Here is a 27,978-nt window from a genome sequence, read left to right on the forward strand (position 1 = left end):
AAGAACAGATAAAATTAATTTAAATGATGTATTTATTTAAACGATTGTATCCAAAATATAGCTTCAACATGTAATCAGTATAAAAATGATTAATGAGCTCTATTAGCTGACTTTTTTACTGAGTCTTTGAAGTCTGGTATGTCTTTTACATTAACATCACTTCTCTGTTCAGCCTGGCCACATTTCAAGTGCTCCTAGTCACATGTGGCTTGAGGCTGTCGATAGGACAGTGCAGCTCCGATAAACTGAGAGACAGAAAGTAGCTCAGAGATCTCTATTACATTGTTGCATTTAGCAAATGGACTTCAAGGCGCTGGCCAAATAGAATTTCCAGATTTATGCAGTAGTCCTTGCTCTGTATTAGATTTGCATCGATGCTGAAAGTTTCCGAATACTCTGAATTGCTCTTGCTTTCTCTGTTACTGACGAGAGCCCAGTGGAGATGCTGCCTTCTTTAACCCCTTCATCTGTGGCCTCAGAGAGCTCTGAGCAGAGTGATCATACTGGGGCAGTGGCTTCAGTAGCAATCACTGGGCTCCGGGCAATTCACGTGCTTTTTATGATGAGAAGGTCTCTTTTAGGAGATCAGGAATACCTTTGAGAAATTATCGGAAGTTATTAACACAATCCCCTGAAAAAGTACAGCATGCTTATTAAACTACAACACTGCATCCAATTTCAGGGGGTGTATGGATCCCTGAAGGCAATCTGTGCCCCTCAGGTTCAGAACAGGATGTGTGGTGTGCACCCATTTGTGAGGGAAGAAAGGAGTTAGGGATTCACAACATGCGTGAATGAGTGTACGGTAGTTGGGAAAGAATATGCACAAAACTAGGACCAGTAGTTGCCTCTGGAGGGAGCTAGGATAAGAGGGAGATATTTTACACTCTTGTTAAATATTTTAATTTTTCATCGCATGCAACATTCCTAAACATAGAGATTTTGCTTAAACACACACAACAACGAAAACAACCTGTTGCTCTAGAATCACACATTAAAACTATCCAGAAAGCTTCACCCAAAGGCTGGAGGAAAATAAACATGGGTTGAACACTTTCCGTCAGCCAGGTGCTGGGAAGATAGAAGAATAAAACATGGTGCCTGCCCTCCGAGAGCCCATGGTGTAAAGACAGACCCAGAAGCAAGGCATTGTAGTTACAGTGCGATCCGAGCAGTGCCACAGACACTGGGTGGGGGTGGGGATCTGATGGATAGGCCCCAGCTTCATGAGTCATGAAAAGCTGCGTGCAGAGACAGCCTAAACTGAGTCTTCTCACATCAGCGGGAGGTCACCAAAGCAGACGGCCTTCCCTCCAGCCTGAGTGGAAAGTGAGAGACAGCGTGGAGTGTGCTGCTGATAAGCTCACCAGCATGGTGGCTTTCCCACAGGAGTGGGTATCTTCACAGAGTTTTATGTGGGTGCATGACGTTGTCAGATTTGCATTTTATCTTGATTACTCTTGGAACTAACTCTGTGGAAGATGGGTTTGAAGGAGCTACAACTAGAGGCAGCGAAGCCAGGTAGGAAGCTGTTGAATTAGCCCAGCTGGGAACTGCTAAGGTTTGATCTGGGTTATCAGTTCTTGGCAAATAGATGTAGACAGGGAGGAATAGGAAAGAAATTTCCAGATTGCCTGCCAAAGAAATTGTGGTAGCATTAATTAAAATAGAAACTACTGGAGGAAGAGCTAGGAATAGAGACGATGAAAGAGTGAGTAATGCCAGCCAGCGTGTTAAATGCTGTCACTGGGTGGTGAGCCTCCTACATAAGAGGATGGGAATTAAAGCAGCCTGTGAACTCTTCAGTGGGGAAGGGCAGGGAAGCGAGCGAAAAGAGGGAGACCACCGAGGAGCCATCTCAGCTTGCTCAACCTGAAGGCAGGAGCCAGCAGGAGAGGGCTTTGAGACCCTCTGAGTGTATCCCTTCGCTGTTTATAGGGACACTGAGGCCCAGAGAGGGGACTCACTTGTCCAAGGCTCCTAGAGGACTGACAGGAGAGCCAGAGTCTCATGCCTCCTGGGCCAGGGCTCTTTCCTCCATGACTTAAAACGAGTGTCTCCTAAGCTTAGCTTTATGCAAAATGTTACCACATGGGATTAGCCTGGCACTGTTCATGTTTGCAGGGTAAGAAGCACCCAGCAGAAGTTTTAATTGACAGTTGCTATCCCAAATGCCAGGCTGTACGAGGTGTTTTAAAATAAAAGCAACTCCTCACGTTTGCACTTGCTTTATAGTATACCCATGGCTACCAGGTCCACTATCTCCACATCACTCCTATGGCAAAATAAGGACCCATCACCTCATCTTACAGGAGATGAAATAGGCCAGGTTAGAGAGGGGATGAGATTGGCCTGGAGTCCCACTGCTACTAAGGACAGAGCTAGGACTTTCTAGGCCTTCTGGGTCCAGGGTCAGGCCATTTCACTATAACGGATTGTGCTTCCCCTGAGTCAACCTTACTCCATCCAGTAATCCTCCATTTATACAATAAAAGCCGTGTCTAGTCCGTGTTGGGGCCAGGGGCTGCAGAGATAATAAAACAGAGTCCCTACCCAGCTTGCTCAGTGGGTGGTGGAGCAGCCAGTCAGACAGATCATTGAAAAACATCACCTCGGCCATGTCCTATAGAAGCATTGTCCATGGGCTGGCAGGGCAGCGAGAAGAGGGAAGAAGGTAACCTCTGGCATAGCCGGGCAGGGTTTCTCACAGGACATCAGTGCTGCGATCGACAGTGATGGATGTTGCAGGGTGGTCTGCCCCTCCATATTCCCCTCGCAGGGCTCACAGGTATGTCTCTTCTGAATCAATTTGGGCAGGACCTTGATTAAGGACACGTTTACTGGCAGCGAACTCAAGGTTGAGAAAGAGACTGAGGTTGAGTGGGCAATAGTGGTTATGTGTTATTAGCAGGAGCTAAATGTTTTGTGAAGAGCTGGAGTTTGTAAACTCCTTGAGAGTCTGGCAAATGGATCTAGTCACTGTCTAATTGGTGACTTAAAGGCCAGTGACTTTGAGGCATTTCTACTGGAGTGTTGGATGAGTGAACATCCAGAGAAAGCAAAGCCCAGCGAATTTACATGCCTGTTGTTAGTATGGAAAGATTTTAGTGGCATGTGTCAAAAACATACATTTGTTCATGGAGTCCAGGCCAGGATGATAAGATTAAAAAAAAAATTTTTTTTAACCTTGAACTCTGTTATTAGCTAGATCCAGATTGATGAAATTAAAGTAGAATACAGTGGAAGTTGAAGGGAGTCCCCCAGACTGGGAAATGACTGTCAGAAGGGTGGCAGTCGCTTAGAGGGTGCACATTCAGGGTGGTGTGGAGTGTAATTCCACCCCTCTACTAAAAAGATCATATTGCAATGTAAGTTAGAGAGAATGATGTCATAGGGAAAACTTTGATTTGGCTTTATAATGGGGAAAAATGTAACTCTTGCAAATGTTGATACTTCACAGTAATTCCTTTCAGTGCAATTTTCTGTAGAACTTCTCCTGACATACCGAGTTGCAGTTCCTTAGACGCAAACTACGGCTAAAAATCCCTGTGCATGAGTGTGTTGGTGTCAGTATAAATGTCTCTTAGTGTTATTAATAAAGCAAGCTCCAGATCTCTCTGACAGCCTTCTCTAACAAATGAAATGTTCTTCTTTTAAATAATCTCTCCCATTCATTGTTTGATTTAACCTTCATAAGAAGAGCAAAAATGAAGAAACTGAGATTCAGACCAGTTGAGACTTAAAATACAGTCATGAGTTGCTTAAATATGGGGACACGTTCTGAGAAGTGTGTTAGGCAATTTTGTCGTCGTGTGAACATCATAGAGTGCACTTACACAAACCCACACAGTGCAGCCTGCTACACACCTAGGCTATATGGTGCTAGTCTTATGGGACCACCATCGTGTTTGCGGTCCATTGTTGACGGAAATATCCTTATGCGGTTCGTGACTGTGGTTTGAGAGAGTCAGTGCTGGGACTGCACAGGTGGCCTGCTAATCCAATTCCTACTGTTAAAGCTCTGGGACGGCGAGTAGTTTTCCTGAGATGCTAGAGCTGATGTGGTTTGTCTCCTAACTCCTGGCTCAGTGCTCATTCCACAATGCCCTGCCACATCTGCAAGGGCTGCCAGCTGCCCCTGGCCACTTGGCACACGTCAGTGCATAATTCATAGGACAGATGTTAGCATGAGAGGGAATTAAAGCAGTCATCAGCAAAATTGCTGGAAACAGCAGTCAGGAAATTTGGACAAGATATTTTTAAGGATTCAGTTTTTTTGGAAATTAATTCATTAACAAAGTATTTATATTTCCTGTCAACCTAGACTAAGGAACTGAGCTACACCAGCTGCCTTCCTAGTAACAGTTTTTGTTGGCCACACTTGAAAGCAGTTTCCTGGCTTCAGGAAAAGAGAATTTTATAAGAGAATGGACTCTGTTTTTAGAGCAGGGAGTGCTCTCAAAAGTGATCTTGTGGATCTCTCACTGTCAGGACAGGCAGTATGCCCAGGGAAGCCAGGTGACTCGCCTGAAGTTAGACACCTGGTCTGGAGAGCAGCCTAGGTCTGCAGCCTCTGCCTCGACGCTTCCGTGCATCAGGAGGGTTTGAGTGCCTGCCCTTCTGCAGGCGCTGTGCCGGCCGTCTCCTGGCTCACATGTTGTCTCCTTTGGCTCACAGAAAAGCCCTTTCAGAGAGACCATTGGCCCCCTCCCTGGCCTGCAAGGGAGCCAAGGAACAGGAGGCTAGTCTCAGGCTGGTGTGAGGCTCCTCCTGCCCAGAAGGGCATTTCCCATTGAGTCCTGCCTCTCCACAAAGCTCTGGGACCTGGGTGAAGCGTTTCACTCTTCTAGGCTTCAGAAAATAAGAATGTTTGTCTTTGCCTCCCCCACCTCACTGGTGTGGCTGTTGTGATGATTGAGAGTGTGAAAGGAGCTTTTTTAGATGCAGATCCCTACAGAAGTGTTAACGGGTCAAGAGTCGGAAGTGTCCTGATGGCCGCCCACTTCTTCCTCTGCTTGTTCTTCCCCCTTTCTCCTTCCGTGCTCTCACTGCTCGAGGTCTGTTGGTGGTGCTCATACACTAGGACTCGGGTATTTCCTCTCGCATCAGTCAAGCTCCTGCCGCAGCCCATCATCCTCCACGCTCCTTCCTTATGCTCCCTGAGGACCCGTGTAGGGGATCACCTGGGAAACTCGTGTGTGGTACCAGGTCACCGGAGGCCTGCTGCTGACTTGCTGTGGCCTTTTGGACTTGTTGCTTCTCCGCTGCAGGCCTCAGTCTCCTTTACAGCAGGCTTCTCCCCTCGGCACAACTAACCTTTGGGGCGGGGTAACCCTTTGTTGGGGTGCTGTTCTGTGCACTGTAGAATGTTGAGCAGCATCCCTGGTCTTACCACTAGGTGCCAGTAGACCCTCTCCCCCTCCCTGGTTGGGAGCCACCACTTGATAATAAAATTCATGCCCACTTTACAGATTGTTTCGAGTATTAAATAAAATAAGGAGAGTGAGATATTTTCTAGAATCTTGTACATTCCTTTTCCTGCCGTAAGTCTCTATTCGTGCCACCTCTTCATAGTCGTCTCTTCCAGCTTGTGTTCTCACGTCACCCTGCACTCTTCATGGTCTTTTGCTGCACTGTGTTCTGTCTGGTTGTCTCTTGAGTGCCAGGACTATATTTTATTTAACCTTATATCCATGGTGTTTAGCATGGTGCCCAACACGTTTGTTAAGTGACTAAACCTATCACCTGGGTACAGTGCTTTTCAGTGTAAAGTACTGTCCCATCCATCATCTCCTCTGATCCTCACCAGCACTCTGTCAGCTAGAAAGGACTGGGCTTATTTCTTCTCTTGCACACACCTGAGAAAGGAAGGTGGGGACTGTAACCCTTGGGTCCTGGCTCTCCTGCACCACACGCCTGCTGGAGGCGCCTGGGGAGGGGACCAGCAATAAACTGAAGTGTTGTCATTTTTCTGCGTGGTGCTGCCCTGAGTCTTTTAGTAAGACTAAATCACTCAGTGATGTTTGTTCTCCCTGTGCGTCTGTGTTTGTGGTTAATCAGGGGGATGAATTATGGAATGAATCAATGAATTCCTGAAATGCTCTGAGGCCACTGTGGACACTGATGATCTTAAGTAGTCTTGACAAATTTTTCCTCCAGCCATATCCTGAATCTCGTGAAAGCCAGGTTTATTTCCAGCCTAATTAGAGTAGTAGGTCACCCAAAAGCCGCTCAGAGCAGAAATAAAATCTTCAGAAGAGACCTGTCTGATTTGATATGATTTTTTTCCCCACCTTGTCATTGAAAAAAAGTGTTGAAATTTCAAATTGTATGGTTCTTTTTTCTTTAAAGGCCTCTGAGACAGTATGCCTGCAAGACTGAAAGCTCAAAGTCAGAAAAACCCAGGAGACAGAATGTATAAGGAGGCACTGAGTTATTTATTTTTCAGCAAACAGGGTGTTGATTAAGAATTTTGACAAACAGTAAAAAGGAGTCCTGGACTAGGCATCAGGAGGCTTGATTTCCATGTTCAGTTTTGCAACCACTATTTTGAGACCTTGGTTAGATCTCTTTCTTTCGCATGATCTCACTCTCTTCATGAGGCCATTAAACCCAAAGACAGAAACAAGTCATTTGTTCAGAATTGTCAGAGTTCTTGGGCCATCTTTGGCAACCATGCAAAGTCACCGTCAAAGCAAGTCTTTTGATCCAATCTCCTACCTAAAGCAGATGTACATTATGCTTACAATTGGCTGGATGGCCAAGGTCAGACCAAAATAGTTTTCCCTGTGGCTTCCCTTGCTGAAAGCAAGAAGCATATCTTGTCCATCTCTGGACTCCCAGCACCTAGCACAAGGCCTGGCTGTAGCCACCAGTCCTAATCATCTCCCTTGGGATCACATCCAAGGATTCTTTCTTTCCAGTGAACTCCCTTTCATAGATCCAGAGCTAGTGTTCATTCTCCTTTCATCTCTCCTGGCCAGAAAGCTCCATTTTTCTCAGCCAGTCCTCATATGTTATGGTTTCTATTTGCTTCATCATCTGTCACTGTCTCAGAATGCTTCCAGTACCTCTCATATTGTGATATCAAAAACTGATCTGAATATTCCTTGTGTAGTCTAGCCTGAAGAGAGAATGGGTTACGTACTGCACAGCCTGTATCACAAAATAAATGAATCAAGTACCCAGTCACTGTTCCTGATTCAGGTTCTGAGTTCTGGTGATGAGACATGTGTGATACCAACAAGCCTGCCTTGTGATTTTTCAGGATGACTTATGGAGATGTTGGACACTTGGGTGGAAAGCCCAGAAATAGGTCCAGACAAATATGTCAGTTGATGTTTGACAAAGGTGCAAAAGCAATTCAATGGAGAAAGTATTGTCTTTTCAAACAAATGGAGTTGGAACAATTAGTCATCAATATGCAAAAAATGAACTTTGACCTAATCCTCACACATTGTACAAAAGTTACCTCAAAGTGGATTCTAAATCTAAATGTAAACTATAAAACTTCTGGAAGAAAACTTGAGATAATCTTCATGACCTGGGGTTAGGCAAAGGATTCACAGATACGACAGCAAAAGCACCATCCATAAAAGAAAAGGTAAATTGGAGTTCATCAAATTAAAATAATTTTGAATTAATCAAAACTGAAAACTGTTACTCTGTGAAAGACTCTTAGGAGAATGAAAAGACAAGAGATAGACGTGGAGAAAATATTTGCAAATCACATAGGACTTGTCTTCAAAATGTATAAAGAACTCTCAAAACTTAACAGTAAGATAGCGCAGTTTTTTTAAATGAGCAAAAGAATAGATATGTCATCAAAGAGGATATACTGATGGCAAACAAGTGCATGAAAAGATATACAGCGTCATTAGTCATTAGAGAAATGCAAATTAAAATTACGAGATATTACCAAGTACTTACTAAAAAGGCTGAAATAAAATATTGACAATGCCAGTGCTGGTGGGATGCAGAGCAACAGCAACGCTCCTACATTGCTAGGAGGAACAAAAATGGTACAGCCACTCCGAAAAACAGTTTGGCAGTTTCTAATAAAATTAAACCTATAACCCAGCGATCTCAATGCTAGATATTTACCCTATAGAAATGGAAACTTACATTCACATAAAAACCTGTGCATGTGTGCATGACTGCTTATAGCAGCTCTATTTATAATGGCCCAAAACTAAACAACGCAGATATTCTTCAACTTAATGCATAAACAGTTGGTGGTACATCCATACAATGGAATACTACTCTGCAAAAAAAGAAAAAAAGAGCAAATTATTTGATAAAGACAGCAAGTTGGGTGAATCTCAAAGGCATTATTATGCTGAGTGCAGGAAGCATCTTAAAATCATACATACGGTATGGTTCTGTTAGCATGACATTCTACAAAGGAAAACTGTTAAGATGAGAAGAGATCAATGGTTGCTGGGAGTAAGTGGTGGGGGGAGGCTGTGACCACTAGGGGATAGCTAGTGGGAGTTTGGGGGGTGATGGAACTATATCTTCTGATTGTGGCAGTGCTTACGCAGATCAATACAGGTGTTAAAGTCACAGAAATGAAATAAAATCCAAACCAAAAATTCTGAGGAAAAAACAAATAAAAAGCTCCAGTAGTTTTAATAATGAAAAATGGATTCTCATTATTACCTTCGTTTGGATTTATTTGATTTGTAGTTAACCAGATCTAGCTAATGTGTTCCATTTTCTTTAAATGCTCATTAAAACCATTGGAAATCATTGAAAGGAGGCAGTTTAGAAACATCAGAATTCTCAGCATATAGCTTGAGAAGTGAATAGTTCTCACGTTAAGTTCACAGGCTTGCCTTGAAGCCTGAGCATAGTTGAAGTTTATAGGAATTGCCGTGAAACCGGAGAACACGTACACTGCACCTGCTGTGTTCTGGGGGAGCCCTTTTAGTCAGACGTGCCCCCGCTTCATTCTATTTCTTCTCCACTTTCGTTTTTTTTAAAGATTGGCACCTGAGCTAACAACTGTTGCCAATCTTCTTTTTTTTTTTCCTGCTTTGTATCTCCCCAAATCCCCCCTCGTACATAGTTGTATATCTTAGTTGCAGGTCCTAGTTATGGCATGTGGGACGCCACGTCAACGCAGCCTGACGAGCAGTGCCGTGTCCATACCCAGGATCCGAACTGGCAAAACCCCAGGCTGCCACAGTGGAGTGCGCGAACTTAACCACTTGGCCATGGGGTCGGCCCCTTTTCTCCACTTTCTAGAAAGCTAAAATAACTTGAGAGTTGTTGCCCTGGAGAAGGTCCTTTCTACTGAGTGTTGTTTCTGGCGTGAGCCAGATTGGTGGGATGATTTTCTTCAACAGTCTCAAAGTCCCCCTGTTAATTCGTAACCCATTTGAAAGCATTATATTTTCGGTCTGCATTTGGGGCGTTTTTTAATGATAGCTTTATTGAGGTATACTTTACATGCCATAAAATTTAACCACTTAAAGTGTGCACTTCAGTGGTTTTTAGTATATTCAGTCTTGCCACCATCACCACAATGAATTTTAGAACATTTTTGTAACCCCAAAAAGAAACTCTGTACCCATTAGTAGTCACTCCCTGGTTTCTCCCAAAACATTCTCCCTGGGCAACCACCAATGTACTTCTGTCTCAATGTATTTGCCTATTCTGGGCATGTCATATAAATGGAGTCGTATAGTATGTGGTTCTTTGTATCGGGCTTCTTTCACTTGGTCTAATGTTTTTAGGGTTTCTCCATGTTATAGCATGCATGCACCACTTTTTGAGATATTACGTTGCACAAGTCCCTGTCTACAAAGTAGGACTTACTTTAGTCCATACCCCTCAAGGGGACACAGATGTAATGGAAGCAACACTGGAATGTGATCAATGAGTATTATAACCCCCTCCCCAAAGAAATGTTTTCCCCAGTGTTAACAATGGTCATCTTTGGGGAGAGAGGCCCAGGGGAGATGGGAGGGGCCTTAATTTACCTTCTGTATCTCTCTGTAGTTTGAGTTTTCTGCCTTTAAACAAATATAACTTTAAAGCAAGGGATATCTGAATGGGGAGCTAATGCCACCCCACTTTTTTTACTTTGTATTTCTCTGTTTTACAAAATAAGAAGTCGTATATTTTAAAATTTTCACTAGGATTGTTTATTTAACTATCCCCAAAGTTTTTCAGTTTACTTTACATAATTGAGGCTATATTACATGCGTACATGCTCATGATTATTTTTCTAGTATTTAATATTCCTTTAGATCCTTAATCATGTTTTTTTTCCTTAAATTCTATTTATCTGATATTAAGATTCCTAACTTGGTGTTCTTTTTATTTATAATTGCCTTATAGCTTCAAATTTTTAATTTTCAATATGGAAATATCCTTTTAACTGTTTTTTGTAGACTGCATAACTCTGCTTCTTGTTTTTTGTCAAATCCAATAATCCATGTCTCTTGACCATTGATTTTAACCCGTTTATAAGAGGTCATTACTATTACATTAGCACAGCTGTCTTCAAATGGGGCCACGTTTATTCCTGGGGGTACATCAAGACTTCTGCGATGACATTGGCAAGGATAGTTTTAAAGGAATTAGTTTCCTGAGTTCCCGCTTCCATATATATTCCATCCTAATATTGATCTGTCTGAAAGTGTGCCTGTGGTGTGCTGCTTCCCCTTCCTCACATCGCCTTTCACAATTCCTCCTTTCTCGCTGAGTAGATGAAAGGCATGTTGCCTGCCCTTTCCAAATCGTAATTACGAAGATTCATTGCCTCAGGCTATAATAACCTTCAGCACAGCAAACCAAACCGGAATAATTTGAGAATGCATCAGTCCTGAAGGAGAGTCTCCTGAGAGCAAAGAAAGCATCTATAGAGGGTATCGAAGAGGGCAGCTCATATTTCATCTAGGCTCCCAACTCCTGCCAAAGTGTCATGTCTTATCTGTCTAGTTGTCTGGTTAAAAATAAGAATTCAGAAGTGATCTGCTCTCAGTGTGATGTGTATAAGCATGTTTGAGTTGGAAAATTAGTCAAGCTTCTTCTGATGGAAAATAAATCTGATTTGGCGGAATGGTTTGATGGAGCAAACAGGCTCTGCCAGTTAAGTTTTATGGCAGATCTTTTTCATAAATTGAAAGAGTTTAAGTTCACATATTAAATTACATTTATAAATTTAACATATTTAAGCTTACATATTAAATTGAATTTATAAATTTAACATTTATTGCACATATGCCATATATAATATTTCTAAATATTAAATCCTTTGCAACTATCTGAATTCATGAGGCAAAATTATAGATATCACCTTAAAAATATGCTACAGGAGTGATGTCAGCATCATGGCAGAGTGAGCTCTCCCCATAAACTCTGCCCTCTAAGATACAACAAAAAGGACGTTCATATTCCAAGAGGACATCCACACAACACAGAACACGTCTGAGAGACCCACACAGCAGTACGTTGGAAGATGGACGTGCTGGAGCTTGTTTTTTCTAACCACAGCCCCCACCACCACCGAGGAAGTAGAACAAGGTAAGAGAAAGCTTCTCTTCTTCCCAAAGGACAGCAATCCAGGGATTGTGCACAGCTTCCAAGAGGAAAGGGGGGAGGGAGTGGCAGCCCTCCACCAGAACACCATAGATCTCTGAGGCCCCTCACAGCCCAGGGGAAAGCCCCACACAGAGTTGACTAGCTGTCATGGGGGTGTCTTCATCAAGCCAACACCCCAGGAGACCAGATAGTGAAGGCAGAGTGAGAATCCCCCGATTGTGCAGGAGAAATAAAGCACACTTCCTCCCTGCCTGGCACCCCAGCTCAGCACCAGGGAGCTGTGCTGCAGATCACAGCAGGCTGAGAATAAGCAGCTCTTGACCCCCACCCAGTGGTGGCAGGTGGAAGCAGCAATCAAATACTACCACAATGCAGAAGCAGAAATTCACGCCATACACCAGTATGAAAAAGTATATTAAATCTCCAGAACAGAAGGAAAATGACAAGTACCCAGAAATCAATCCTGAAGACACAGAAATCTGTAACCTAAATGACAGAGAATTCAAAATAGCTATCATTAAAAAACTCGACAAGTTAAAAGAAAATACAGATAGTTCAATGAATTCAAGAGCTACTTCACAAAAGAGATTGACCCTATCAAGAAGAACCAATCAGAAATATTGGAGATGAAAAACACAATGGATGAGAAAAATAAGAATATGGATTTCCTGGGCAATAGAGCTGATATTATGGAGGAAAGAATCAGCAATGTTAAGGATAGAAATATAGAAATGCTTCAGATGGAGGAGAGAGAACTAAGACTAAAAAGAAATGAAGAAAGTCTCCAAGAAATATCTGACTCAATTAGGAAATGCAACTTAAGGATTATGGGTATTCCAGAGGGAGAAGAGAAGAAGAATGGAGCAGAAAGCTTGTTCAAAGAAATAATAGCAGAGAACTTCCCAAATCTGGAGAAAGAGATGGAAATCCACATGAAAGAAGCCAACAGCTCCCCCAATTATATCAATGTAAAAAGACCTACTGCAAGGCACATAGTAGTGAAGCTGGCAAAAGTCAATGACAAAGAAAAAATACTAAGGGCAGCAAGGCAGAAAAAAATAACTTACAAAGGAACCCCTGTCAGGCTTTCAGAAAATTTCTCAGCAGAAACCTTACAGGCTAGGAGAGAGTGGAATGATATATTCAAATCTCGAAAGACAGAAACTTTCAACCAAGAATACCCTATCCAGCAAAAATAGACTTCAGATATGATGGAGAAATAAACACTTTCTGAGATAAACAAAAACTAAGGGAATTTATTACCACAAGAACCGCCCCCCCACACACACACACACACAAGGAATCCTCAAGAAGGCCCTCATACCTGAAAAACAAAAAAAGAAGAAGAAGAAAGGAGTTATAAAGTCCTGAGTGAGGAGATAAATAGGTAGACAAAATCAGAAAGTTGTAGCTATCCATTAGTACAGGGTAGTAAATACTCAAGTATAACATTAAAGATAAAGGGAAGGAAAACACCAAAAACAAAGATAGTCTTGTCATTTTAACCACAAACTCACAACACAAGATGGAATAAGATGTCACTGAAACTACTTAGGAGGGGAAAAGGAAAGGGACTGAATTGACTTGGTGTAAGGAAATAAGAGGTCATCAGAAAATAGACTGTCTCATCTACAAGATTTTGAATACAAACCTCATGGTAACCACTAAACAAAATGTAGAACAGAGATACAAATAGTAAATAAGGAGAAAACTAAGAAAACAAGCATAAAAAACTACCTAACTGAATTGGTCATACAAAATACACAGGACAAGAAACAGAGGAAATGCAGGAAAACCAGAAAACAAGCAATAAAATGGCAACATTAGGCCCTCATATATCAATAATCACTCTAAATGTAAATGGATTGAATTCTCCAATAAAAAGACACAGAGTGGTGAGATTAATTAAAGAACAAGACCCAATAATATGCTGCCTCCAGGAAACACAGCTCCAATGACAAGCACAGGCTCAGAGTGAAGGGATGCAAGACGATACTCTAAGCTAACGGCAAATAAAAGAAAGCTGGTGTTGCAATACTTATATCAGACAAAGTAGACTTCAAAATAAGACAGATAAAGAGAGACAAAGAGGAGCAGTATATAATGATCAAAGGGACACGCCACCAAGAAGATATAACACTTGTAAATATCTATGTACCCAACACAGAAGCACCAAAGTACGTAGAGCAACCATTAACAAACCTAAAAGGAGAGATTAACAACAACACAAATATAGTAGGGGCCTCAACACTCCACTCACATCAATGGATAGATCCTCCAGACAGAAAGTCAACAAGGAAGCAGTGGAATTAAATGAAAACTAGACTAGATGGATTTGATAGATATATATAGAACACTCCATCCAAAAACAGCAGAATACACATACTTCTCAAGTGTGCACGGAACATTCTCAACATGTTGGGAAACAAGGCAAGCCTCAGTAAATTTAATAAGATTGAAATAACAAGAAGCACTTTTTCTGACCATAATGCTCTGAAACCAGAAATTAACTACAAGGAAAAAGCTGAGACAGGGACAAAGATGTGGAGACTAAACAACATGCTACTGAACAACCAATGGATCATTGAGGAAATTAAAAGAGAAAATATCTGGAGACAAAATGAAAACATACCATGTCAATTCATATAGGATGCAGCAAAAGCAATACTAAGAGGAAAATTCATTGCAATAGCTTAACAAACAAGAAAAATAAGCAATCTCAAACTACCCCTAGCAGAATTAGAAAAAGAACAAACAAAGCCCAAAGTCAGCAGAAGGAGGGAAATAATAAAACTCAGAGCAAAAATAAATGTAATTGAAACAAAAAAAGTAGAAAGGGTCAGTGAAACAAACAGCTGGTTCTTTAAGAAGGTAAACAAAATTGACAAACCCTTAGCCAGACTTACAAAGAAAAAAAGAGAGAAAGGTCACATAGATAAAATTAGAAATGAAAAGGGAGAAGTTACAATGGATACCACAGAAATACAGGAGATTATAAGAGAATCCTATGAAAAGCTATATGCCAACAAATTGGACACTCTATAAGAAATGGATAAATTCTTAGACTCTTAAACCTCCCAAAGCTGAATCAAGAAGAAGTAGATGATCTGAATAGACCAATCATAAGTAAAGAGATTGAAAGAGTAATCAAAAAAATACAAGCCCAGGACCAGATGGCTTCCATGGAGAATTCTACCAAACATTCAAACAGGATTTAATATCCATCCTTCTCAAACTATTCCAAAAAATTAGGGAAGACAGAACACTTCCTAACACATTCTACGAGGCCATCATCACCCTGATACCAAAGTCTGACAAGGACAACACAAAAAAAGGAAAACTACAGGCCAATATCGCTGATGAACATAGATGCAAAAATCCTCAACAAAATATTGGCAACCCAAATACACAATACATCAAGAAGATCATATACCATGATCAAGTGAGATTTATATCAGGGTCACAGCGATGGTTCAGCATCTGCAAATCAATAGTATGATGCACCACGTTAACAAAATGAGGAATAAAAATCACATGATCATCTCAGTAGACACACGGAAAGCATTTGACAAGATCCAACATCCATTTATGATTAAAAGAAAATTCTTAGCAGAATGGGGGATAGAAGGAAAGTACCTCAGTATAATAAAGGCCATATATGACAAACCCACAGCCAACATCATACTCAATGGGGAAAAACTGAACGCCATCCCTCTGAGAACAGGAACAAGACAAGGATTCCCACTCTCACCACTCTTACTCAACATAGTACTGGAGGTTTTGGCCAGAGCAATTAGGCAAGAGAAAGGAATAAAAGCAATCCAAATAGGGAGTGAAGAAGTGAAACTCTCGCAGTTTGCAGACGACATGATCTTATTTATAGAAAACTCTAAAGGATCCATTGGAAAACTATTAAACATAATCAACAACTACAGTAAAGTTGCAGGGTACAAAACTAACTTACAAAAATCAGTTGCATTTCTATACTTTAATAAAAACGAACTTACAGAAAGAGAACTCAAGAATACAATTCCATTTACAATCACAACAAAAAGAATAAAGTACCTAGGAATAAATTTAACCCAGGAGGTGAAGGATTTATACAATGAAAACTGTAAGACGTTATTGAAAGAAATAGATGATGATATAAAGAGACGGAAAGAGATTCCATGCACATGGATTAGAAGAATAAACATGTTAAAATGTCCATACTACCCAAAGCAATCTACAGATTCAGGGCAATCCCAATCAGAATCCCAGTGACATTCTTCATGGAAATAGAACAAAGAATCCTAAAATTCATATGGGGCAACAAAAAACCGTGAATAGCGAAAGCAAGCTGGAGGAAAAAAACAAAAGTGGAGGCAGCACAATCTCTGACTTCAAAATGTACTACAAAGCTGTAGTTATCAAAACAGCATGGTACTGGTAGGAAAGCAGGCACACAGATCAATGGAACAGAATTGAAAGCCCAGAAATAAAACCACACAACTATGGACAGCTAATCTTCGACAAAGGTGCCAAGAACATACAATGGAGAAAAGATAATCTCTTCAATAAATGGTGTTGGGAAAACTGGACAGCTACATGCAAAAGAATGAAAGTAGACCATTATCTTATGCCATACACAAAAATAAACTCAAAGTGGATCAAAGACTTGAAGGTAAGACCTGAAACCGTAAAACTTCTGAAAGAAAATATAGGTAGTCCACTCTTTGACATCAGTCTTAAAAGGATCTTTTTGAATACCATGTCTACTCGGACAAGGGAAACAAAAGAAAACATAAGTAAGTGGGGCTTCATCAGGCTAAAGAACTTCTGCAAGGCAAAGGAAACCAGGATCAAAACAAAAAGACAACCCACCAGCTGGGAGAAAATATTTGCAAATCATATATCCGACAAAGGGTTAATCTCCATAATATATAAAGAACTCACACAACTGAACAACGAAAAAACAAACAACCTGATCAAAACATGGGCAGACGATGTAAACAGACATTCTCCAAAGAAGATATACAGATGGCCAGTAAACACATGAAAAGATGTTCAGCATCACTAATCATCAGGTAAATGCAAATCAAAACTACACTAAGATATCACCTTAAACCCATTAAAATGGCTATACTCACCAAGACAAAAAGTAACAAATGTTGGAGAGGTTGTAGAGAAAAGGAAACACTCATACACTGCTGGTGGGAATGCAAACTGGTGCAGCCACTATGGAAAACAGTATGGAAATTTCTCAAAAAACTAAAAATAAAAACACCATATGACCCAGCTATCCCACTACTGGGTATCTACCCAAACAACTTGAAATCAACCATCCAAAGTGACATATGTACCCTTGTGTTCATTGCAGCACTACTCACAATAGCCAAGACATGGAAGCAACCCAAGTACCCATCAACTGATGATTGGATAAAGAAGAGGCGGTATATATACAATGGAATACTACTCAGCCAGAAAAAAGACAAACTCATCCCATTCGGAACAACACGAATGGACCTGGAAGGTATTATGTTAAGCAAAATAAGCCAAACAAAGAAAGACAAACACCATATGATTTCACTCATGTGTGGAAGATAAACAACCACACGGACAAAGAGAACAGTTCAGTGGTTTCCAGGGGGAATGGGGCTGGGGGGTGGGTACAAAGGGTGAAAGGGAGCATTTATATGGTGACAGACAAATAATATTGTACAACTGAAATTTCACAATGATGCAAACTATTATTAACTCAATAAAAAAATAGCAACAGGATACATAACTTTTCTAAATATTTCTAGAGTGTACACAAGCAGAAAAATTTGGAAACCAGAGTAATAGCACTTATTTCTGCTATTTTCTATTTTTAATGCTTTTTCTCCTTATTTTTTCCCTCCTGCCCTGCCTTCTGGGCTATATATTAAATTTTCTTCAATTGACTTGAAAACTGTAGGTTCTGTTTTCATTCTCCTGATTGCCACTCCTAACTTATCGTGGCCCATACTTATGCTTATCTTTCATTACCATTTTGTTTTAAGGCTTGTCGGTGTCTATGGCTTCTCTGAGTCCTAAGCTTCTCTTACTTCCTTCTGTTCCTCATAGAGTGATACTCACACACACAAAAGCTAGTGTATCTGTTATTTTTATTCAAAGTTATAGATATACTTTCCTTAAAGATGGTCATCGGGGGCCAGCCCCGTGGCATAGTGGTTGAGTTCATGTGCTCCACCTCCATGGTACAGGCTTCACAAGTTTGAATCCCAGGCACAGACCTAGCACTGCTTGTCACACCACGCTGTGGTGGCATCCCACATGAAACAGAGGATGATTGGCACAGATGTTAGCTCAGCAACAGTCTTCGTCAAGCAAAAAGAGGAAGATTGACAACAGATGTTAGCTCAGGGCCAGTCTTCCTCACACACACACACACACACACAAAAGTCATTGATTATCATTGCTTATTCATGCATAATTAAACCTCAGGCAATAAGAAACTTTGTTAGATTTTTGCTCCCCCCAAATTTTCTAAACTATTGTTAAAACCATTTTAATCATTTTGCAGTGTACACTTCAGTGGTATTCAGTGCATTCACAATGTTGTGCAGCCATCACCACTATCTAGTTTCAAAATATTTTCATCAGCCCGAAAGGAAACTCCATTCTCATTAAGCAGTCTCTTCCTGTACCTCCCCCCCATTAATTATATTTTTTATGTTTGATGTTTCAACATCTTTGAGGGGCTTTACTGGCTGGAGAAAGACTGCCCCTCCCAAGGCTAGCTAATTCCTATCTACAGTAAACTTGTTGGTGAGCCCACCTTTCATATACAAAGCAACCAGTCCCAAGTCCATACCCCTAACCACCTCCTTTATCTAAGTCTCACAGACCAAGCCGCTGTTTCCCCTGCCCTAAATCAACCCAGGACCAGGAACCACACAACTAGGAACAGCACTGTGCTCCAAAGCCCGCTGGAATTGTTCAAACTAGCCAGTTCTAATCTGTTTACGCTGCCCTGCCTTTCCCACGGAAATCTCAATGAAGGCTGTGGCCTCTGCCTTCCCCTTACTCCTTCCTGCCTCCTGACCAACACTGGTGCTTCCCCAATACCATGCCCCTCATTTCACGGGGAACTGTGAGTAACATTAAACTTTTCTTTTAATGGCGTTGTCGTCACTCAGTCGCCTTTATAGATTAAGACACAGGCACAAATTACCACCACCCCCCTGTCACAGCACTCGCCTGTGTTCTGTCCTATGAATTTGCCTATTCTGGATATTTCATATAAATGAATCATACAATATGTAACCTTTCATGTCTGGTTTTTTTCACTTAGTGTAATGTTTTCAAGATCCATCCATGTTGTAGCATGTATCAGTAAATCCTTTTTACGTTGGAATGGTATTCAATTGTATACTCCCACTTTTCATATCTTGTTACAGTAGTCCCCCCTTATCCACGGGGAATACGTTCCAAGACCCCCCATGGATGCTTGAAACCACAGATAGTCCTAAACTCTATATATATGATATTTTCCTCTGTACATACATGTCTATGATAAGCTTTCATTTATAAATTAGGCACCATAAGGGATTAAAAACAGTAACTAATAATAAAATAGACCAGTTATAACAATGTACTGTAATAAAAGTGATGTGAATGTCGTCTCTCTCAAAGTATCTTTTTGTGCTGTACTCACCTTTCTTCTTGTGATGATGTGAGATGATAAAATGCCTATGTGATGAGATGAAAGGAGGGGAATGGTGTAGGCATTGTGACGTAGCATTGGGCTACTGTTGACCTTCTGAGATAGGTCAGAAGGAGGATTATCTGCTTTCAGACCACAGTTGAACTCAGGTAACTGAAACTGGAAAGTGAAACCTCAGATAAGGGAGACTACTGTATTTCTTCCTACCTACATTTTCTTTTGTGCCAGAATATATCCAGTAAAAGTTCTTCTAAAGAAGGTCTGTACCTGGAAAACTTTCTGAGATCTTGTGTACCTTCTGAAAATATATTTATTTACCACCATATTGAAATAATAGTTTGGCTAGGTATGAAATGTAAGGTTCAAAGTTTTTCCTCCAGCATTCTGAAGATAACATCCTATTGTCTTATTGCAGCTAGGATGTACAAGTCTGGTCTGGTTTTTCTTCTTTTATAGATGAGCTGGTTTTACTTGGAAAGCTTTTTAGAATTCTCTCTTTGATGTTCTTAAATATTATAATCCTTATGTGTACACACATGCACACTTACGTTTTTTACTTATCAATTCTATTTGTCACTCTGTTAGCCTTTTCAGTCTGAGCTTTTACATCTTTCTTGAATTCTGCAGAATTCTCTGTCATTATTTCTCCAAATATTCCAACTCTTTGTCTGTCTTTCTTTCTGAGATGCCTTTTTCACAGAAATTGATACTTCTGCTTCTGTCCTCCCTGTCTCTTTTTCCCTTCCTAATGTGTCTAGGTCAGTTTTTGGCCTGATTTTATGTTTTTCATCTCTCTCTTCTTCTGCTTAGCCTATTTATTGAGTTCTTTATTTCAACAATTATATATTTTTTTTTTTTTTAAAGATTTTATTTTTTTTCCTTTTTCTCCCCAAAGCCCCCCGGTACATAGTTGTGTATTCTTCGTTGTGGGTTCTTCTAGTTGTGGCATGTGGGACGCTGCCTCAGCGTGGTCTGATGAGCAGTGCCATGTCCGCGCCCAGGATTCGAACTAACGAAACACTGGGCCGCCTGCAGCGGAGCGCGCAAACTTAACCACTCGGCCACGGGGCCAGCCCCTCAACAATTATATTTTTATGTAAAAAAAATTGCTTGGTTCTTCTCCCTCATTGCTTATTCCCACCTCATATTTTAAGTATCTTCTCTCTCTCCAATGGCACTTATTATGCTTATTGAGTTTTCAAATTCTGTTTCCCATGGCATAGGCTGTCTAAAGGAAGAACTTACTTCTGCCTGTTTCCTTTACTCTCATGCTACTCTACTACACTACTTCACTTTTGACGCCAAGTATGTAGGTTTTCCACACATCAAGCAGTTCTGTGACTCCAGCTGTGTATATTACAGTTTAACTCAATTCTGATACTATGTAGCTGGAGATAGCCTCAGATCCCGCAGGTGAAAGGCTCAGTCCCACGTGACTGATCCCCACCTCCCACTTCAGATACCAATCGCAAGTCCAGGTTGTACCTGTACTTCTGACCAACTGGCTGTAAATTGGAAGCTCCCATGACCCCTTTCTTGGGTTTGATTAATTTGCTAGAGCAACTTGCAGAATTCAGGAAATCGGTGTACTTGCTAGATTACTGGTTTATTACAAAGGATATTAAAGGATACAACGAACAGCCAGATGAAAAGATAGAAAAAGTGAGGTTTAGAAGGGTCCCAAGCACAGGAGCTTCTATCTTTGTGTTTAGGGTGCACCACCCTCCCAGCACATGGATGCATTCTGGTTCACCTGTCTGGAAGTTCTCCAAACCCTGTTCTTTTGGGATTTTATGAAATCTTCTTTACATGGGCATGATTCTGCTCTCCCTGGAAGTCAGAGGTCAAGACTGGGGCCGAAAGTTCCAACCCTCTAATGGTATGATTCCTTCCCCTGGCGACCAGCCCCCATTCTTAAGGACTTTCCCCGAAGTCACCTCATTAAACTCAGGGGTGGTTGAAAGGGGCTTGTTTTGAAAAACAAAAGACACCCATTTCACTTTTATTACTCTGAAGTTATTTCAGGAAATGAAAACAAAAGACCAAATATTATGACAAAGGATACTTCCATTGCTCTTATGCTTTGGAAATCTAAGGGTTGTGGGAGCTGTGGCCCAGAAACAGGGATAAAGACCAAATATATATTTCTTATCTATCACAGCTTGCTTCGTTTGTTGTCGTTCTTTTATAGTGCTTGCAGTTCTCAGAGGTGCTATAATTTTCCCCTGTAAGTTCATCGTTATTTCCTTGGAACATTCAAGTGCTTTGGCTAGTAATGTCTACTTCTGCTGCAGATGAGTTTGGCAAGGAGCTTGGCTGGGATGGAAGTTCCTCGGGACAGAGCACCGTAGTATTGCAGACTAGGCTCAACCAGTCCCTTTCCAAATGCTGAGATTTGAAAAACAAGGCCATATCTGTACCCTCTCTGTACCTTTAGTAGTTCATACACTTCTTAAGTCCCAGTCTTTTCAGCAGAATAGCTTAACAAATATTCTGAACACCCACTATATACCAAGAATTGTGCTGGGCACAATTGGTTAAAAAGATGAATAAAATATAATAGCCTCTATCTAAAGGACAATGATCTGTGACAACTAAACTGATAATATTGAAAAATACAGAAGTAACAGCAGCAGGAATAATTTTCTCTATCTTAGGGGTTCAGTAAACAGTTCATTGAAGAGGTAATACGTAAATTGGATCTTGAAGAGCAAACCCGCATTCAACTACAGCTGGTCATGCAGTATTCCTAACAGGTTTTCATGAGTCAGTGATGGTAACTAATTCTGTGTGGCCGTTTCTCCATCCCCATTTTCTCCACTCCTAGGATACAGGATCTACTCAGAACACCCTGCCTTCTTTTTAATACAAATTCTTATGAAAAGCCAGTATTATACAAGCATAATTTTTTCTTATATTTCTTACTCAAAGACCTTTTTATGCTTAAACGTTCCAGGAGAGGGTAGAAGAGAGATTAGTCTGTTTACAGGAAAGGTAGCTAAGATCCACAGAAGTAGGATGACTCTCCCAAGCCACACAGTAAGTCTTTTGACTAGATCTCCTAAGTAGAGTGTCTTTTAGTATAGCTACCTGATTTGTTGTCAACCATTCTGCTTTCCATTGAGATCTAGACACATGGAAAACACCTCTTTCAATCCAAGTCATTATAGTTTTCATTTGTTGAGCATTTGCTATGTTCAAGATCCAGAGCCAGATGCCTTAGCATTTAATATCCTGTGTGAGATTTGGTGCCCTTGTCTTATTCATTCATTCATGTATTCATTCATGCAGTCAACATTTACCATGTACGTACTGCATCCTAAACAGTACTAGGTGCTGAGCTCTGTTCATAGTAACACATTATAAGGCTCTGCCTTAAACAGGACGTTTCTTAACTCTCTTACTAAATTACTCTTCAAGTGTCAAAGCTCCTATCCTATTTTTCTTACATTTTCTGTTGCCCTGACATGATTGATTTAGGAATTGATGCTATACCTGCAGTCCATAGTTATTAATACAGCCAGTCACTTCATTGAACAGATGAGGAGGCCAGGGTCGTGAGTGGGGAAATGAATGCCCAAGGACATAGACCATGTCAATCATAAAGCTTGGGCTAGAACCCATATCTTGTAACACCCTGGCTGGAAATCTCCATGTTTCTTACTCCTCATAATTCTACTCAAGTGCCTTATTAAAGCTAGATGGTAGAATTAAAAGAATGTCCCCAAAAGGTTCACTCTTACCTGTTACCTACTTATTGAAACCAGCAGAAGATGGTAGTAATGTCTGTGAAGGACAAGAGGAAATGAGAGATGGAAGTGAAAGGCCCATTCTCACAGTGAATTCTCACACTCAGGCTAACATCTTCAGGAAATGCTGAGAAAATGAAAAAGAATACCCTTTGGCCCTTTAATAATCATTGTTCACTTCTGCTTCTGGCCATGACAGAGTAATGGTAATGGACTTGCTCTCTTGACAAAAACAACTATGACACTGAACAAAATATATGAAGCACCTGAATATACAAGGGATACTGAAACTCACACAAAATATTAAATTCTTGCTGTTCTCAGGCATTGACAGGCAGGACAGGACTCTGATCTTTGAGTGAAGAAACACACATAAGCGCCACAATGGCTGTGACCTTCTGCCTGGAGTCTCTTTCTGATCTTGGCACAGAATGATAGAGCTCAAGCTAAAAGCTGATTTTAAGGAGCTCAAGAGGCAAATATTGGAATTCCAGGCTGCTGAAATAGCTAGATGGTTGCAAGACAAGGAAATAGAGAAGTGGAAGCCTCATGGTAGGAGCAAGGATAGCAGAGTTTTGTGTAGGGATTCACTTTGGGTTGTTGGCTGAGGGCTGGCTGTGTATGGATTGAAACTCTCCATGAGGCCTAGCACAGATTGCCTGCTGTAGTGTAAGAACTGAGTGATGATGCCAAAGGCCGTGCAGTGCTGGGAGATGTTGGAGATTCCAGTCAACCTGAATGAAGAGACCTCACTGAGTACCTTAGGCATTCAGTTGAGACCCAGAACAGCCACACCTTATGAGTAAGGACTGCACCCTTGAATAAGGGCCAGTCCCTAGGGCTAAGTTCAAAATGGAAATAGAACTTAAGAAAGAATTAATGCAAGCTCAACAGCACCAAAAGGATCTGCCAATAATTTACCCACCTGCCAGGACAAACTCAATACCTTTAAAGGAAGACAGCATAATCCATATTCTCTACAATGTATCATAACAATGTCTAACATACAATCATCAATTAGTGGACATGTACAAAGTCAGAAGATGTGACCTACACTTAAGGAAAAAAAAGCAATTGATAGACCCTGAGATGACTCTGAAGTTGGAATTAGCAGGCAAGTACTTCAAAGTTGCTATTATAAATATATTCAAAGACTTAAAGGAAAAGATGGATAAAATGAGCAAATAGATGGAGAATCTTGACAGAGAGATGGAAATTATAAAAAATTTACCAAATGGAAATTCTAGTACCACAAATGAAATTTAAGAATTCACTGGATGAGACTAAAAGTGGACCAGAGACTGTGTTAGAAAGGGTTGGTGGACCTGGAGACTGATCAATAGAAATCATCAAATCTGAAAAACAGAGAAAGAATATTGAAAAAAATTAATAGTGACTTGTGGGATAATACCAGGAGGTCTACATATGTGTAATTGGAGTCCCAGAGGGAGAAGAGAAAGAGAATGGAGCAGAAGAATAATGTTTGAAGAAATAATTACCAAAAACGTCCCAAATTTGGTGAAAAACCTTATATCTCTAAGAATCTCAGCAATCCCCTAGCAGGGTAAATACAAAAAAGCCACACCTAAGCCCATCATAGTCACACCGCTGGAAACCAAAGAAAAAGAGAAAATATTAAAAGTGACCAGAGGAAAAATGATATATACAGAGGACAATAGTATGAATGATGGCTGGTTTCTCATCAGAAACCATGGGTGCCAAAAGAAAGTAGAACAACATTTGTTTAAGTACTGAAAGAAAAAAAAATCTCACAATTCTCTATTCAGAAAAAAGTACCTCCAAGTGTGTAGGCAAAATAAAGATATTTTTCAGATGAAAAAAAACTGAGAGAATTTATTGCCAGCATATCTGATATACAAGAAATGCCAATGGAAGTTCCTCAGGCTGAAGAAAAATGATACCAGGAAACTCAGATGTTGAAGAAGGGATGAAGAATACTGGAAAAGATAAATATATGGGTACATATGAAAGACTTTTTTTCATAATTAAGATATAGATGAGTGTATGTGTATGTATGACCATTTAAAACAAAAATATATAACATTGTATTGTGAGTATGTAATATATATGACCACTATACCATAAAGGATGGGAATGAATTTATGCAGTTGCAAAGTTCTTAGATTTTACGTGAAGTAGTAGAATGTTAATTCTAAGTACACTGTAATCCCTAGAAAGAACTCTAAAAAATAGTATAAAGAGATATAGCTAAAAAGACAATAGAGAAATTAAAAAAAGAATTCTAAAAAATATTTAGTTAACCCAAAAGAACAGAAGAAAGGAACAGGGAAACCAAAAACAGATGAGACAAACAGAAAACAAATAGCAACATGGTAGAACCATATCAATAAATTACCTGTAAATGGACTAATACTCCAGTTAAAAGATTGGGATTGTCAGACGATTTTTTCACCATGTGTATGTATATCAAAACATCAAATCATACACCTTGAATATACGCAATTTTTGTGAATTATACCTCAATAAATTTGTTTCATAAACTATAAGTTATAGCACCAATAGAAAACCAGTACAGGATGGAAAAAGATATAGCAGGCAAATAGCCTAAGAAAGCTTGAGTGACTACGTTAACATCAAATAAAGTAAACTTAAAGAGTGTTAATAGAGATAAAGAGGGAGATGTCATACTGATCAAAGAGTCGATTCATCAGGAAGATATAATAGTCATAAAAGTAGATGTACCTAACAAGAGCTTCAAAATACGTGAAATAAAAATTGACAGAATTAAGAAGAGAAATAGACAAATACACAACCACAGTGGGAGATTTTAAACCTTTCTCTGAAAAGTTGATAAGCAATTAGACAAAAACAAATCAACAGCAACAAACCAGTAAAAACATAGAAGATCTGAACAACACTTGAGCTAACTGATATTTTTAGAACATTGCACCCAATTTCAGAATATACACACTTTCCTTTCTTTTGCGCATAGTCATTCACCACGATAAACTGCATGCTAGGCCATAAAACAAGTTTCCATAAATTTTAAAGGATTAAAATCATACCAGGAAAAACAAAAGAAGAAATTATACTAAGTGTGTTCTTTGACCACAGTAGAATTAAATTAGAAGTAAATAACAATAACAGATGTAGGAAAACACCAAATATTTAGAAAGTAAACAAAATACTTCTAAATAATCCATGGAAATCACAAGGAAAAATAGAAAATATTTTGAACTAAAAGAAAATGAAAACCACAATGTGTAAAAATTTGTGGTTTCCACCTAGAGCGGTGCTTAAAGGGAAATGTACATCTTTGAAAGCCATTTAAAATACGTTTTCAACATTCAAAGTGCTTTCAGCTCTCCAGTTGCAACTTATCTTTTTTTTGTACTGTACTCTGTACAGCTATTTTTCACTATATTAATAATAGCATTTTAACACATCTGTTTGCTAACATATCAGTCTCTTCTTTCCTAAACTGTAAAAGGCCTTTAAGGATAAGAACTGCTGCTCTTTTCGATGTTTTCTTTCTAGTTTCTGGCAGAATACATGACATTTTGTGGGTTCTCAGTAAATTTTGAATGAAAGATTGGGAGTGGTTCTTATCTTCATGAGAACTCTGTGGAAACAGGCAAAATAAGGATTATTAGCCCCATCTTACAGTTGAGGAAACTGCAGCCCAGGCTCACCTCATGAACTGTGACAAGCCCAGGTTTCCAGTGTTCCTCAAACATTTTCCTTTCAGGCCCTAAATTGCTGACTGAAATAGCACCATTAGAGAGAAGTGTCTCCCCAGCAGAAGTGCGAAAGTTGACCAGAGTAAACTGTTAAGCCTTTTTCAGCTATTAAAACATCATCATGTAGTCTTTTATTCTCTGGAGGATGAACAAGGATGCTTTTGAGTTCTTGGAGCCTTTTCATAAAGGCCTTTAGGAAACCATCTGAGCTGACCCTCCACTTTCTATAACGGATGAGAAAGCCGAGGCCTAGACCTTTCGAAAGACTTGTAGAGCAACTTGGTGGAGCCGGCCCCACAGCCTGGTCCCCACCCCCAGCCCAGGCTGCCTCTGGCCTTGCAGGAAGCGCTTCAAGGTTTGAGGTTGCCAGCCTTGGGGGTTTCAGGCCGCGCAGTGGCTCTCAGCCACCCACGCTGGTGGGGCTCTGCTCTGTGAGCCTCTTGTTTCTCTATTCTCTACCTAGCTTTCAGTTTTTAAATGGGGTTTGTTTCCCCTTTGTCTCTGGTTTAGCTTCCTTTTCCTGTTTGGTTTTAAGTAGTCTAAAGATCAAGTTGCTGCCATCTCAGGGTCTGTGGTCCTCTGAGCAGCGTAGCCTGGTGGGAGGACAGCACTCACCTCCTCAGGGTTCCGTGTGCTAAAGCCTTTCAGCCATGGCCACGGGGTGAGTATGGGGACCAAAATGGGGACAGAGGGATATCAAGAGGAAACCTAGAATCATAACGGTGTAGAGCTGAAGGGGCCACAGAAATCATCCCAGATACCCTTGTTATACTAGTGAGAGATCAAGGACCCGAGGGCAAAGGACTTACCCAAGGTTGCACAGCAAGTTAGCGGCAGAGCCCACTCACTCTCCATCTGCTGGTCTGTCCATTACACGGGCCTGTGCCTCTCAATGCCTGTGAGATTTAACGGCTTCTGTGTCAAAGCACTGACTCAGAAGTCAAACACCTGTCTCGGATGTGGAGGGGTCTGAACTATGTAAAGGGTTGTGGTTTGGCTTAGAGGTGCTGTGGATGGGTTCTGGCTCTCCTCTCTAGAATGGTCCAAAAACATTCATGTTGTTTTCTCTGAATACTGGGCAAAGAGGAAGAACGGAGGTTCCTTTTATAGTAGAAACTTCACGGACTGTAATAGCAGTGTCTTGCTCTTCTGCTTGGAAGACTTGTGACTGGTGTAGGCCATAGGTCACGTAGACTGTTGCTGTTTAGCCCTTGTGTCAGCTGCAGCCGGCCTCCCTCATGCACCTCTAATTGTGAGTGTTCTT

General features: G+C 40.5%; 1 protein-coding gene and 1 long non-coding RNA gene across 16 annotated transcripts in view; one reads left to right on the forward strand and one right to left on the reverse strand.

The window, feature by feature from the left end:
• Window positions 1-27,978, forward strand: part of EVL (Enah/Vasp-like) — a 160,325-nt gene that overhangs the window by 50,904 nt on the left and 81,443 nt on the right. The window contains exon 1 of one of the 13 annotated variants that reach the window (XM_023628386.2): window positions 27,069-27,375. The exons of 9 other annotated variants lie outside the window; for them this stretch is intronic. In XM_023628386.2, coding sequence (XP_023484154.1) covers window positions 27,365-27,375 — 11 coding nt within the window. In that variant the 5' untranslated portion in view covers window positions 27,069-27,364. Of the gene's footprint in view, window positions 1-27,068; window positions 27,376-27,774; window positions 27,967-27,978 lie in introns of those variants that run through there. 3 more of the 13 variants (XM_070249264.1, XM_070249266.1, XM_023628389.2) reach the window with 3 other exon arrangements.
• On the reverse strand, window positions 15-27,794 carry LOC138920528 (uncharacterized). 3 transcript variants are annotated; one of them, XR_011431877.1, is made up of 3 exons: window positions 27,524-27,794; window positions 8,125-8,263; window positions 15-595 (listed from the first exon to the last, which is right to left on the reverse strand). It is a non-coding gene; the product is annotated as an uncharacterized lncRNA (long non-coding RNA). The 3 variants fall into 3 exon arrangements; XR_011431875.1 differs by lacking the exon at window positions 8,125-8,263; XR_011431876.1 differs by lacking the exon at window positions 27,524-27,794 and having other exon boundaries at window positions 8,125-9,115.

The sequence above is a fragment of the Equus caballus genome, chromosome 24 (assembly GCF_041296265.1).
Source record: "Equus caballus isolate H_3958 breed thoroughbred chromosome 24, TB-T2T, whole genome shotgun sequence".
Lineage (NCBI taxonomy): Eukaryota > Metazoa > Chordata > Mammalia > Perissodactyla > Equidae > Equus > Equus caballus.